Source organism: Kogia breviceps, chromosome 9 (assembly GCF_026419965.1).
Source record: "Kogia breviceps isolate mKogBre1 chromosome 9, mKogBre1 haplotype 1, whole genome shotgun sequence".
Lineage (NCBI taxonomy): Eukaryota > Metazoa > Chordata > Mammalia > Artiodactyla > Physeteridae > Kogia > Kogia breviceps.
In genome coordinates, this window is record NC_081318.1 from 37647233 (window position 1) to 37662252 (window position 15020).

General features: G+C 37.7%; 1 protein-coding gene across 4 annotated transcripts in view; it reads left to right on the forward strand.

Moving 5' to 3' along the window:
* Positions 1-15020, forward strand: part of DOCK4 (dedicator of cytokinesis 4) — a 484849-nt gene that overhangs the window by 400215 nt on the left and 69614 nt on the right. For all 4 annotated transcript variants that reach the window (XM_067042314.1, XM_059074580.2, XM_067042316.1 and 1 more), the window contains 3 exons: positions 10266-10341; positions 12261-12361; positions 13109-13167. In XM_067042314.1, coding sequence (XP_066898415.1) covers positions 10266-10341; positions 12261-12361; positions 13109-13167 — 236 coding nt within the window. The remainder of the gene's footprint in view (positions 1-10265; positions 10342-12260; positions 12362-13108; positions 13168-15020) is intronic.

Below are 15020 nucleotides of genomic sequence, written 5' to 3' on the forward strand. Positions count from 1 at the left end.
GAAGTAACCACTTTTATTAATTTCTTGCATGTCCTTCCACTGTTCCTTTATGCAGGGACTAGCAGGTAGCACAATAGATAAACTCTCTTGCACATCTCTCTTTCACTTAAAAATCCTGGCAGTCTTACCAAATCAACACGTAGAAAGCTCCTCATTCATTTATGGTTTCTTTTTCTTTTGTAGCTATATAATATTCTATTAACTAGATGTACCATAGTTTATTTAACCAGCCCTGTTGCTGGACACTTGAGTCGTTTCTGATCTTTCTCAATTCATTTAAACTCAGCAGAATCCATTCAGCATCTCCCATGTGCTGAGCACTGAGAATAAGATATGACCCTTGAGTGGGACACAGGAAGGTTGAAGATCCTCTTATACACCTGAGAAACGTGACCAGCAGAGGCTGAAATAGTGCTCTGAAGGAAGTTCAGAACTAGATACAGACATATGGGAAGTTACTGATGTAAAAGTGAATCTCTGAGAGTTGATTAGATTAGCTTGTATTAAGCATATCAGTGGGTGGGGGAGGTAAAATGATCTGAGGTCAATACTTGGGTGAATAGGAGTCAGGAAAGGAGAGTAGGGGATGGTCAGAATGGCAGGAGCTGTTCCTGGAGGGCACAGTGTCATGGATTTATCTGCTGTCACACTTCTTGCCTCTAGTATCTCAGGATACAAAATGAAGATGAAGTTTTTTTAGGAAAGTGGCCTGATCGCCACACTTGTAGTTTACCCTATTTCATAAGCATTCTTTCCTTCAAGCCCACATTTGCCTGCCTCTCCTTCTTCCTTTTCTCCCATCCCCAACACTCCCATGCTTAGAGTGAAGGTTAGATTCTCCAGGTATCTATTCATAGGCCAAGGACGCCGTATGTCCTCCCCAGATGCCCAGATATGATGGTGGTAACAGCCTCAGGAAAATAAGGTTTGATTTTGATTACTTATGCCTAATATGGCTTCTGCTGCAGTATACATTTATAAATGGGGAGGTGTTAAAATGCTGTGTTAAAAACTTGGTGAAGTAACAAACAGTATAATATGGCATATTATATTTTACATAAGTACAGAAACAGCTTTTCCATTTTGAAGACTAATTGAGACTCCTGAAATAGCTCTCTTTAGAGTTTAGCATATTTAGTTTGATATCTGTGAGTAGAATCAAATATCTCTTCATCTGGATGTCCAGATGCTACAGATTTAAGTGGGAGCCATTGGTCATGTATCTGGCCTTATTACCAAAGAGCAAATATTCCGGGTACCTGGCAAGGGCTATGGAGTGGTCCAGAGAGTCACATGGGAAGGGGTCCAGGCTGCTGACATCATCATCATACAGCATCATCATTTGGTCATTCTGCCTGCTCTGTGTGCAGAGGGATATTTTGACTTGAATTAGAATTTTCAGTGGGGGACTTCCCTGGTGGTGCAGTGGTTAAGAATCCACCAGCCAATGCAGGGAACAAGGGTTCGAGCCCTGGTCCGGGAAGATCCCACATGCTGCAGAGCAACTAAGCCCATGCTCCACAACTACCGAGCCTGCAACTCTAGAGCCTGCGAGCCACAACTACTGAGCCCATGTGCCACAACTACTGAAGCCCGCACACCTAGATCCCGTGCTCCACAACAAGAGAAGCCACCACAATGAGAAGCCTGCACACTGCAATGAAGAGTAGCCCCCCTCACTGCAACTAGAGAAAGCCCACGCGCAGCAACAAAGACCCAACGTAGCCAATAAATTAATTAATTAAATTGAAAAAAAAACAGCAGCTGTTATTAAAAAAAAAAAGAATTTTCAGTGGCAGAAATTCAAACTGAAAGTAAATTTAACATTTTGTTCCTTTTGTACAAAGGCGGTGCTTGAGCTTCTGAAAACCATGGCAACCATGTGGCTTTTGATATGAAGTGCCATCTCGCTCTGCCCCACCTTAAAATCTCTACTCCATTTAGGAAGACTTTATGGGCATATGAGTGGGTAGAAGACTTGGAAGTCTAGATTCTGTTTTTAAGTAAACATATGATGTTCAAGATTTTCATCGATAACGTTAACCAAATAGGAACATGATTTTGTTAGAGATGAGCTCTGTGTAATGCATTTAAACAGAAGATTAGTCCCATAGCAAACCCAAGAAAAAAGGCCATAAGCGTTTGCTGGATGGAATAACATCATTCCATTGCCACCCAAGTCAGTGCTGATAGGAATCTGGCACTACTTTTCCACTGGCGACGATGGGCTGTGGCAGATCCAACCTAATTCACAGATAGGACCCCAGGGCCTGGTGAAGCTCTTGCCAAGTTGAAACAGACCACCTGCTCTTTGCTGTTCAGTTTCCCTCTCCTCTCCTCATTTAACTGCCATAGCCATTTCCCATTCAAATTATGAAAGCCTGTGGGATCTTTCTTGTGCTATAAATGCAATGTAGTTCAGAGATAAGCCTTTAGCTATTTGTGCCTTATCTGTAAAAAATATTAACCTCAATAATATTGGTAGAAAAATAAATTTCTGAAAGATGTTAAAGATATTTTAAATATGTTAAAGAGCACACACCAGAAAGAAAAAGGTTTTACTTTGTTAAACTGTATAGAAGCAAGTTGCAGAAGCTAGACCTAGGTCCCTGAAGTTGACCACCTTTTCTTCCATGATACTAACTTTCTTAGATAAATATTTGATAAGGGCCCCTCAAAGAGGCATTTCAACCTGAACTCCCACTTTCACTACCCACTTGTTTGCTTAATACGTGTCAAATTGATAGTAACTGGCCGAGAAGTCACCATTGCCCTACGCTGAACTCAACTGAATAGCTCATCCTGCAAAATATGTTATTTTATGTGCTGGTCCTTTCTTCCTATGTTTTCAAGTCAGTTAAATGCCCTTAACTTTCTTCCGTCAACTGTGCTGTCCCAAATCCTGCAGCTTCTCTGCTTTATGTGAAGTCCTGCCAAAAGCTGTGACTACAGACACCTGGCGATTAGTATGGTCGTTTGTTTATTTCTACCTGAATGTCTCACATTGTGTAACGTAGTAAGTGCGTCCAGGCTAAATTTCACAAGGATAAGAAACTTGACTTCTGCCTGCTTGCAAAGCTCTATTGTGCCTGTCCACTGTAATTTCTTGGTTGGATGAGGACAACTGCTCAATCTGAGAAAGAGAACATAAGGGAGATGAAAATTAAGTACCAAAAATACAGGACACTTTGAGACAAGCTTCTCTCCACCCCCTTCCATACACATTGCAAAATACAGTACAAAAATAAAGTTACAGCTTTATACATATTTTCAAGGAGATAAATCTTGTAACAGACTTACTTACAGAGAAGAGTAAAAACTCCCTGGCCCTGCAGTTGAAATTTCAGGCCCTTATTTTGTTTATCTTGTGTGCATTTGGCTTCAAACATACACTTTTTTGTGTGTGTTTTTTTCCCACCAAACACTGAATTGTTTAGCTGATTACTGCCTTCACCAGTTTAGCGTTCAAATGAGATCTGTGTAGCAAATAAGTGATTTATTGAATCAAAGATTCTTAGGGAAGGTCATCCATTAATTCACTGACCCATTCATTCAATACATATTTTTCAGTGCCTAACATGTAAAATTAAATGTCATAGAGATAAAAAGCACAGTTCTATGAGAGGGGTTATGAAAGGAACTTTGTTCTGGACCAGGATAGGAGGAGTCTTTTGGAAGGAGTGAAACTTGAGCTGAAATCTAAAGCAGGAGTTAACAGGCAGATAGCCAAGGAAGACTGTTCTTATCAGCAGGAATAGCATATACAAAGGCCCTGTGGTCAGAGTGAAGATGGCACATTCAAGGAGCTGAAAGACTGTGTGGCAGAAATGTGAGGAGGGAAGAAACCAGTAAAAATGAGGTTGGAAGAAGACAGGGTTCAGATGTTAGGGGGTAGAGAGACAAGAAAGAAACCAGAAAGGACCAGTTAGGAGCTTAATACAGCAGTCCAGGTAAGAGATGATGATGGCTTGAATAGGTGAATTGCAATGAAGGTAGTGAGAAGATCGATTTTGAAGACAGAGATGATAAGACTTACAGATGACTGGCTGTGGGCAAGAGCGAAAAAAACTTGAAGATGGCCCTTAGAATTTTGGCCTGAACAGGACAAATGGTGGTACCTTTCACTTAGATGGAAGATACTGAGAGAGGAGTAGCATTAGGAGTGGGAGAGGTGAGGAATCCTGTATTGAACAGAAGTTTGAGATGCTCTTAGATACCCAGGTGGAGATGTAGGAGAAGCTGGACATTCTTGTATGGAGCTCAGAGAAGAAGTCAAGCCTAGAGACATACATTTGAGGGTCATTAGCATTGGATAGTATTTGAAGCCATCAAACTGAATGAGAGTACCCTAGAAGAAAGTATAGATTGAAAAGAGAAGACTGCTTAAGCCTGGGCCCTAGAACATGACAACCATTCAAAGGTCAGGATGTTGAGAAGCAACCAGCAACAGAGACTGAAAAGGAGTAGCCTGTGATGTAAGATGAGAACCAGAAGGGTATAATACTGTATGAGGAAAATATTTCATGAAGGAAGGAGTATCAAGAGCTGCTGGGAGGTTGGAGGATGAGGACTGACAGTTATCCCTGGGATTTGGCAGTGCGATGTAGATATTGGTGACCTTGACAAGTTCTGTTTCATGGAGTGGTGGAGATGAAAGTCTTATTAGAGTGAATTTGCGAACAGATGGGAATTGAGAAAGTGAAAGCAATAGTTATCAGCTCTTTAGAAGATTTTGCTGTAAAAGGGAGCAGAGAAATGGGGCTATTTCTGGAAGGAGATATGAGGACTCGGATTCATTTCTAAATATGGAATATTATGCATGTTGGTTTACTGATAGGAAGGGCACAGAAAAGAGAAATATTGATGGTGCTGAAGAAATCAGGCCCAAGAGAAGGAACAGTGTCCTTGGGTAGGCAAGTAGGGAGGAGATCAAGTAAAGTATTTCTCATTGTGCCTGTCTGTCAGCTTTCCTAAGGGGGTGGCACCTGTCCACCATCGACCTGCACTGGAAACTAAATCAACTGCGTAAGCATGCAGTTTAGTTCAGCTGACGTTGTTTTTTGTGCTGAGACTTCTCAATGAAGGAAGCTCACCACATTCAGAGTAGCACCGATCTATTGCACACAAGGAAGCTTGGCCTTAGCTAGGAGCGTTGATACTTTATCCATAGTAACAGGAAGGAAGACAGAGTATGTGATACTGACCATGAAAAGTTTTATGTTAGAGTAGCTGATCTGTTGAACACCCATTGTTTTTTGTTGATGGTGGTGTTTTTCTATTAGGGTAATTATCTTTAAACGCTTTTTCTGTCCAGGGGGAAAGATAGTGATTTTTATCAAAACTATATATTACTGAGATGAACGTACCAAAAACTTCGATAGTTATAGCAAATATTTACACGAGAATTGCCTGCAGACTGCATCTCCTGGTGAGTTGTGAGGAGCTGGTAGAGAGAATGAACACATGAGGAAAGGCAAGAATACATTAGGGTTTAAGCCTAATAGGTCAGAAAAACTGAGGCTTTTGTTACATGAGTGATTTTTTTTTTGCCAATACTGCCCGGAGGAGGAGGTCAAGGAATTTTTAAAAATTCTTCCATTTCAATTCTTATTCATTCTTTTTACCTCACCCGCACTACATGCTTCCTTCACTGAAAGCAAAATTACTGATCCTTTTCCTTCTTCCCCATTTTGGAGGATTCTGTGCCCTCCACTTGGAGTGCCTTTCTCCATCAGCTTTGCCTGTCTCAATTTCAATCTCTTCTTCAAAATATCTATAGAAAAGTATAAAAAGTTCTACAAGCTTTACATTTTAGAATTATCTAGTACAGCAAGTAATGATCACAAAGCATAGATTTAAATACAGGTTTGAGGCTATAGGCCTTCAGCAAACACTGGGCTAGGCCCTTGGTGATGCAGTGTTTAACAAGGACAAATTCCCCAAATGTCATTGCTCTCCAAGTCCCAACCCTTGTTTGTCTTCTCTTCCATCTGTAACACCAGACCTCAGAATGAACTGTCACGTGCATCAGAATCACCTGGCTGGGCCCCGGTGTGATCTCACCAAGCCATAGGCGCTGGTGAGGCCCTAAAGTCTTATGTATCTTTCAGGTGCTGCTCATGTACTGACATTTGAGGACCACTAGCTCAGATCAGTTTCCCTGATGGCTGTCCAGGATTTTTATCTGCCCTAAATGTCTTTGTGGTGATTTCTTCTGCCTTCTTAACCTGCCAGGTTGTAGGGAAGTTGTCATACTCCAAATTTAGATCTCCATAGTTTTTCAGCGCACAAACATCAGCCTTGTTGATGCCCAGTTTATCCAAAAGGTGCTTCTCTCAATCCATTTATAATTTATGGAGATGGGCTTTTGCTTCAGCAGATTATCAGGTTGGAGTAGTTTTCAAAAGGACAGTTTATAGGAGATGAGGTTTCTATAGGAGGGATAGTGTTGCTTAAAAAATACTTTAAATGCCAGGAATGAAGTGGCAACTGGAAAACTTGAAGAAAGAGCTTTGATTTCTTGTGCGCCAGTTTCTCTTTTATATGTACACTTATCATGCTGTGCCATAGATTAGCGTTGTCAAAAGTGATCCTTATGCCTGCATTTCTATAGCAGACATCAGTATTTTGACCGTTTGTAGAAAAAGATTGCAAAGGCTTTCTTAGCTATTGAGTTGGAGCGCTGAGATTTAAAATGTTCCCATATTCATAAACTGAGTCATGAGTAAAAGAATAAAACCAAAGGAGCCACACGGTTTTCGATAAATTAGAACAAGTAAAGAAAAATCCTCAAACACTACAGGTATCCACTACAGTGAAGGAGTAATAATATATATACGCCTTTAGTTGGCTTGGAGACCTGTGTGCCAGGAAACTGTCTTAGTGCTGAGACACAAAAAGCTTTGGGAGCTGCCTCTGTGACTTGGGCTGAATGTTATGAGCATAAATGAAAAGCAATTGAAGTAGAGTCATTTTCAGATCTTTCTAGCCCTGAGAAGTCTTATTTTTGGAGGTCTTACCCTTCATCATATCAAACATTAAATAGACCCACATGCCACATGCCAAAATGAAAAGCAGTTTCTACAGTTTGCTTTTTAAATTATTGGCCTATGGAGTAAATCATTTAATTCCAATTACCTGTGATTTCTCAGCACTTCTGTATACTTAGGAAGTCTTGTTAAGTTATAAAAAGTAACCTCTAATTTTTTCAATATAAAAGAAATTGCATGAATATTAAATTAGACAATTAATGAAAATGATAATGTTGCATTCTGTGGACATGTTATGAACCTTTTTTTAGTTTTTATTTTGCAGTTTTAGTTTTTGATTCCATAACACTTTTTCGGGGCTCAGTATTTTCCAGAGGCCCTGAAAAGGCCCTGTGTCCTGTATCTCTTGTGCCTGATGATAAAGCAGCCTTGAGAAGATAAGAGGGTGAGGTGTTCAATCCAGAGCAAGGATGCAAGACCCATTAAAGAACCACAGTAGCCCTCGGCCTAAAATTCTAGAAGGCAGGAGAATGTGAAGCAGTGTTGTTTGGAATGTGCTTCTGACTCAGACCTACCTCTCTAGAGCCTTGCTCTTCAAAGGGTGGATTGTGAATCAACAGCATCAACATCTCCTGGAGATTGTTAGGAATGCAGAACCTCAGGCCCTATCCCAGGCCTGCTGAATCATAATCTGCATCTTAACTAGATTACCAGGTACCCATGAAAGTTTGTCTAACTTTTAAAAGTCTAGAGCAGTGTTTCTCAGTTTGAGGTGTACATAGACTCTTCGGGGAGCTTTACCAATCTTGATGTCCAGGTCGCACCCTAGTCCAGTTATTAAATCTCTGGGGGTGTGATCCTGACATCTGTGTTTTTAAAGCTCCCCAGTGATTCCAGTGAGCGGCCAGCTTGAGACTCACAGGTCCTTCATAAAGCCAGAGAGGCTCCATATTGTTTACCAGCAAGCACAGTTCAAGAAACCGTGGATTTTGTGTGTGTGTTTGGGACCCAGCATATAAATAACAAGTGAGTAATCTTTGCCATGGAATAATCTCTCTCACTTGGAAGATTGAGTTTGGTGGCTCCTTTCCGGAGCATTGGGCCTAATAACCCAAATCCCAGATATGTCATGTTTCACGAACACTAGAGGTTATTGTTTCTGAACAACAATCCAAGCCAGAGTTGTGGGCCAGAAGGTAGTTTTTGATGTAAAACTCAGGTTTAGTGGAACTGTGTGTGTTTCTCCATTGGATGTCAAAGCAGAACATTTGTTAAGGATGCAAATTTTTCTTTTTTAAACTTAGAAGCTAACACAACATTTTTAATCAACTAGGCTCCAATATGAAATAAATTTTTTTTTTAATTTAAAAAAAATAAATAAACTTAGAAGCCCCACAATCTACTAGATGCTGGGCAAAGAGTCCCTTCCTTGCCTGATGGCATTTCATTTTCTGACAAGTAAGCTTTAGTTTCATATAGTAAGATTTGAATTAACTACTGGGGAAACTTAATCAGTTACCATTATTGATTTCACCAGTGTCTGGACAATTGCCACTTTACATACCTGTTACTTGCAGGTGATTTGTCTCTGATAGGAAATTCACTTGATATCTGCCATTTGAGGGGGGAGAAGAAACCACAGGACTTCTCAATCTCATAGGCTTTACTTATACTTGATTTTCATAGGATGATTCACTGAAAGATGTAAATGACATATAAAAGGCACATGTTTGTAACACAGTGCTTGCTCATGGTAGAGCAAGTGCCCATGAAAATGGTGATTTTCTTCTCTTTCCTCTTCTTACCTTGAGCTTCCACATTCAACCATCCAACTCCTTAGCCTCGTTAATCCTCTCCTGCCCCACAAGGAGACTATAATAGTGAGTTTTCCGGGCTTCCCTGGTGGCGCAGTGGTTGAGAGTCCGCCTGCCGATGTAGGGGACACAGGTTCATGCCCCGGTCCAGGAAGATCCCACATGCCGCGGAGCGGCTGGGCCCGTGAGCCATGGCCGCTGAGCCTGCGCGTCCGGAGCCTTTGCTCCGCAAAAGGAGAGGCTACAACAGTGAGATGCCTGCGTACCGCAAAAAAAAAATAGTGAGTTTTCCAGCAGATTACAATAATGAACATTTAAGTTCTTCGAAGACTATAAATATTCTTGTAATTAGTAAGTACTCTTCTCATCTATATTTTACCAGTAGGACAGCCAAGGTGTGAGGTTGGTGGGGGTGTTTTGTTTTGTTTCATGTTGTTTTACCTAAAGGGTCAGACAGCTATATCCTTCAGTTACAAATCCCATATTGAGAGCTGGGGTCTCATCACATCACAAGCATTTCCTTATGCATGCATCTTAAAAAAGGCCAAAGAGGTTTTAAATATCAATCATTTATATGTTGGTGCTTGGTTTTGGGTGGTTTGGGGAGTGACCTATCTTGTTTCAATATAATGCTATATCTAACATTAAATGAACCAATTGGAAATACATTCAATTCTGAATATATACTCTTGTAGCTGTAAAAAGGAACAGATTTTGAACAAATTGAGTAACTCAAGAGTTAACCAAGAATACTCACCAAATCTTCCTTTTTTAATCTCCCTAACAAAATACATATGACTATATATGCCCCCCTGACAGGCTTTCCCTAATTTCTCCAGCTCAGAGATGCCCCATTCTCTAAATTGCTGTAACACTCACTGTCAGTTTCACATAGCTTAGTACTGGGTTATAGACAATTTCACAGTCTGTAATGGCTTCTTTAGTGGCAATCTTGTCACCATGAGAGAAGGAATCTGACTTCCATAGCTCTTACATGCCCCCTAACACCTTAAACGGGAGAGAGCAGGAGAAGATATCTAATAAATACTCAATATGGTCTGTCGTTTTATCCTATCCATTTCATCTTTGGGCTCCATCTCTTTTTCTGTATTTTTTTAAAGTCTGACTTTCTTCCATGTTAATAAAATATAGAATATTATAGGTTTATTAAATCATTTTTGCTTTGGAAATTTACAAATTATAAAACATGAAGATATTAATATAATTCTGAGTCATATGAATTCATAGATTTTTCTGCATATCATTTCAGTGATGGATTTCTTTTCCTTCTTTTTTTTCCTGGGCATCTGTTCTCTTTTTTATTTCAAATATGAATTATCTAGTATTGTTCCACAGGCTTACTGAAGGTTTTCTTCTGTCTGAGTTACTTTATTCTTGCCTGATAAATGATTTTCACTAACATGATGTTTCCAACTTAAAATGTATTCTCTTTTATCACTAGCGTTATTATTACAACAGTTCTGTACCTGTCAGATGCACTTCGTAAGAACTTCTTAAATGAAAACTTTGATTATAAGGTGAGTATCCATTTAGATGACTGTCCTACTTGGGCTAAAAGGTTTCACACTGTCCCTCAGGAAAGTACCTCAAGTATTTTCTTTCTCAGTAGTAGAGAAATAAAGTTATTCTGTCTACCTCAAATTAATCTTGGGCCATATTAGTTTCAATTATGAACAATGTTAGAAGAGTTTTTCATTATATTTTTGAACAAGTTAGGTCTATAAATATGTTTATCAACCTGGTGGAAATCATAGTGCTTAAGAGGAGAGAAAGTTCTTTATTGTTACTGTAAATTTTAATTCTTATTCTTTTTGATCCCCATGCATGCATGACAAAAAGAACTTAGAAAATAATGTTTTTTTAAGACATCTTTTAAAATAGAGTTTATATGAAGAATGTATTTACAAAGTAAACCCTTTAGTTCCTTTACTTCTCCTTCCCATTTTTTAGAATGAATTAGTAAAAAGAAATAAAAAATGAAAGATTAGTAAGATTCTTTAAGACACATCTCTGTGTAAGTCTGCAATGTAATGTGATATGCCTGGGTCTCTAAGAATTCTCCATACACCATTTTTAAAATGGGAAAAGATAAATAAAAATGGGCAGTGCCTATCCTGGTTTCCCTTCTTAGTGGTGTTTTATGTTTTTTACATCTTTGTTTCTTATTCTTTTAAAAATAGCCTCTTTTATATTAAACATTTAATAAAATGTCCTTATCAGGTAACTAGGAAGTACAAAAAGTACAATAGAAACCAGTGAAATTTTAATGGTTCCATAATATGTCTTTATACTTTACAATAATCAAAGTATCAAAATTTCATAATCACAGTGCTACTTTTTAATATTCAAGTTGTTTCTACTGTTTTATTCTTATAAATTACTCTTTTATGTGTATTCTTACAAAATAAAAGTTGGCATATATTCCTAGTTATTTCTTTGGATAAATATTTGTAAGTGAAAATATTGTTAAAGACTGTACCAATTATATTTGACTGCCTATATGTACGCCAACACTAGAAGAGACAATTTTGGGGGGCAATTTGATAAAGGGAACAATTTTTTTGCTTTAATTTACATTTCTTACTAGTTATGTTAATAATTATTTATTAGTTATTAACTAGTTGTTAGTATTGAATAATTATTGACTAAAATTCATATTTTATAAAGAATATCTTCTTGATTTTTGTTCATTATTTTGCTTGGAGTGTGATATTCTTTTTTATTTGTGAGAGTTCTTTATGTATAAAAGATATTAACTCTTTATAATGTTTCTCCTATTTATCTTTAATTTTACATGGTGTCAGTAGACAATTAGTTTCCTTCCATGATGTCCTCCACGTTTTTGGTTAGTTTTATTTTGGGGAATTTTATTCTGATCTCTTTCTGATGCTGTTTTTGGTATAAGAGAACTTAGAAGATTTGCCTTGGTAGGGAATGTTTATATACTCTCTGAATTTAAAGCAATTAGCATATCCAAAAGTGTGTACGTATCTTTTTTTTTCAGTTCTACATGAAAAGGGGTTTCAAAAATGAAATCACACAGGAATAAAGTAATCCAACTTATACCTCAGCCTCCTTGGAGACACTCAGACATGTTATAAGAGAAACAAAACATCTGCCATTTAGCATGTACCAGAGAGCTCACGAAACTTGGGATACAACATTGAAGCAAAACAAAAATAGATAGTATTTATTTAGTTAGTTTACTTCTTTGTTATAGAAAATTTTACACATATATAAAAGTAAAGAGTATAGTATGATGAATCCCTCATGTACCCATACCCAGCTTCAACTATTACCAACTCATGGCCAATCTTATTGCAGCTATACCCCCCATTCACTTACCACTTTTGAAGCAAATCCAAGATATCATGTCACTTCACCTGTAAATATTTTTGTAACCCCATAGTATTTAAATATCTCATTCTCGTTTTAGATCTGGGATTCCTACTTTTACCTTGCAGTCATTTTTATAAACCAGTTGTGTCTGCAGTTAGAGATGTTTACACCTTCCAAAAAGAAAAAGGTGTTAGAAAAGTAAGTACCAGTGTATAATCGGGTAAGAATATGAGGCAAACAAAATGTGGTGCTTTTTAAAGAGGATTTTAGTTCAAGTGATTCATAAATCAGATCTCCATAACTAGAAATCATAGTGGAGAGGCATTGACCAAGAGGACAACAAGCAATCCTTTCTGGAAATTTCACTATTTTGAACTTATTTAAACATTTTTGTCCTCAATCTTTCAGGATTCAAAATTACCATAGGAGCGAAAAATTATGAGTCAAATCTGTTTTACTAAAGGATTTATGTGAGGATTTGAATTAGAGGCATCAAGACATGTACATTGTACAAAGTTCCAGTTATAAAATGAATAAGTCATGGGGATGGTGGGTACAGCATGGTGGGTACAGCGTGGATACAGCATGGTGACTATAGTTAATAATACTGTATTACATATTTGAAAGTAGCTAGGAGAGTGAATCTTGAAAGTTTTCATCAAAAGAAGAAAAACTTGTAACTAGTTACGGTGATGCATATGAACTGGACTTACTGTGGTGACCATTTTGCAATATATACAGATATTCAAATTGTTACATTATACACCTAAAACCAATATGACATTATATCAGTTATACCTCAATGAAAAGTCACCTGCATTAAACATCTTCAATTAAAAACATATTTCCTTTTAATTCAGAATGAAAGATTGTGTCCTAAAGAGACACAGATAACTTCTTTGTTGTGGAGTCTTTTTAACAGGTTTGATTTTTGTTCTATTTCAGGTATGGTGACATGCGGGTAACCATGGGTTGTGAAATTTTCAGCATGTGGCAGAACCTAGGTGAGTGATGAAAAAAAAAGCACCTCGATTTTTAGCTTATCACTGTCCTTTTAAGTGAACAAATGAAGAAGGACAATTTACCAATGACAGCATTTGAAACCAAATGTCTAAATCAATAGAGAAATCTATAGAGAGTAATTGACACTTTGGCATTGAATAAAGTTACAATTAATTCTGTAAATTGGTGTCTGTCTGAAAAATCACCTTTCTTTTGTGTGTTTCATTATTACTGAATGACAAATTTTATAATCTAACATTGTTCCAATAATACATGCTGTTCTAGCAATGAGCTAACCTTCCAGAGTTTGGAATTGTAGCAACTCAAAATTTCTAGAGCTCTGAATTGATGCTCTGAATGACAGTAAATTTAGAATAAACTTTATGAAATATTGACTTGAGCATCTGTACTCTTCGAATGTTAAAAACCAATGACCTATATCATGAAGAGTATAGCCAAAGGATTTTAAAGCATCTACAGTTGCTAAGAAACAATTAGATCCAATTGTGTTAATCTGTCACAGCAGATAGAGCATATTATCTAGCAAATTGGTTGTGTAGAAAAGAATAATATGTAGAAGATAAATTGTTTTAAAATCTCATTGGCATAGGGTTTCTTTAAAGTCATAACTTATTTAATTTGGTATGTTAACTATGCAAATTTATAGTATTCATTTGCTGTTACTGCATTGTAATTCCTCCTTATGATTTATTAAAGTGATGGACCTATTTGAATTGAATATATAATGACCTGAAAGTATTATATCTTTTCTCTTGGGCTCATCCAAGCACAACTTGGAGATGGCAGGATTTGTTTTCTGTAAGTGAAAATAGAACCATTATAATTTTACTTCAATTCATGTTACAGAGTGATTTTTGACCAGGTTATCCCTCAAATGTACAATATATACAAGGCAATTTGAGGAAGCCTTGTTATATATAACTGAGCCCAGTGTTCAATGCTTGCTGATAATTTCAGGAAAAAAAAAGCGAGTTAGCATCTTGAAAGTAACCTCCGACTGTCTAAAACCAGCCAGAAGAAGCCCATGAGGTGTCTTTAGATTCAGCTCAAAAATAACATCAGTTTGTCTTATTCGAAGAACACTCCTCTCAGTCTTCATGTTTCATTGATTCTTTGTGTGTTTGTTTTTCAAACACAGATCAAGACCCTTGGAATGTCCCTACTGCATTTGGCATTAATTTAGCAAAGTGTTTTCCAAAGAATGCTGCATTGAAATGCTGTTGTGGTTTAGGCTCTTGTTGGAGCTCAAATGATAAGACCAGGACAGATTCGTTTAAGTTAACATAATGTTAGAAAACATGGCAGGTTAACCTCTTCTAGATAAATCTCAACATTGCCATGTATGGTTATTTCCGAATAAATCTTTCTTCAAGCGGCATACCTGTTCCCTTAGGCCCATGACCCATGGCTTGCTGAATAAAGCTGGCACCTTTTGTCTCACTAAAGATGTCGTTGTATACTTCATGAACTCTTCTCTATTTTGTCTTTAACAAAAATATTTCTACCCCTCTGGGTTTTATGTTATGTCTTAGTTTTCCTCAGAAATCTAGAGAATGTGAAAAATCTCTGGAGCATACTGGTCCCTGTAACACGTTATGAGGTCAGTGCTCTTAGAACAGTGATACTCAGTAGACAGCATCACCTGGAAGTTTGTAAGAAATGCAAACTCTCTAACTCCTCCCCAGACCCACTGGAATAGAATCTCTGAGAATCTCTGAGATGGGCAGAACAGTCTGAGTTTTTACAAGTTCTACAGGTGATTCTTATGCACTTGGCTAAAGATTAAAAGATTAAAAGGCACTGCTTTAGACAACGCTCTCCCCTTTCTTTGTTT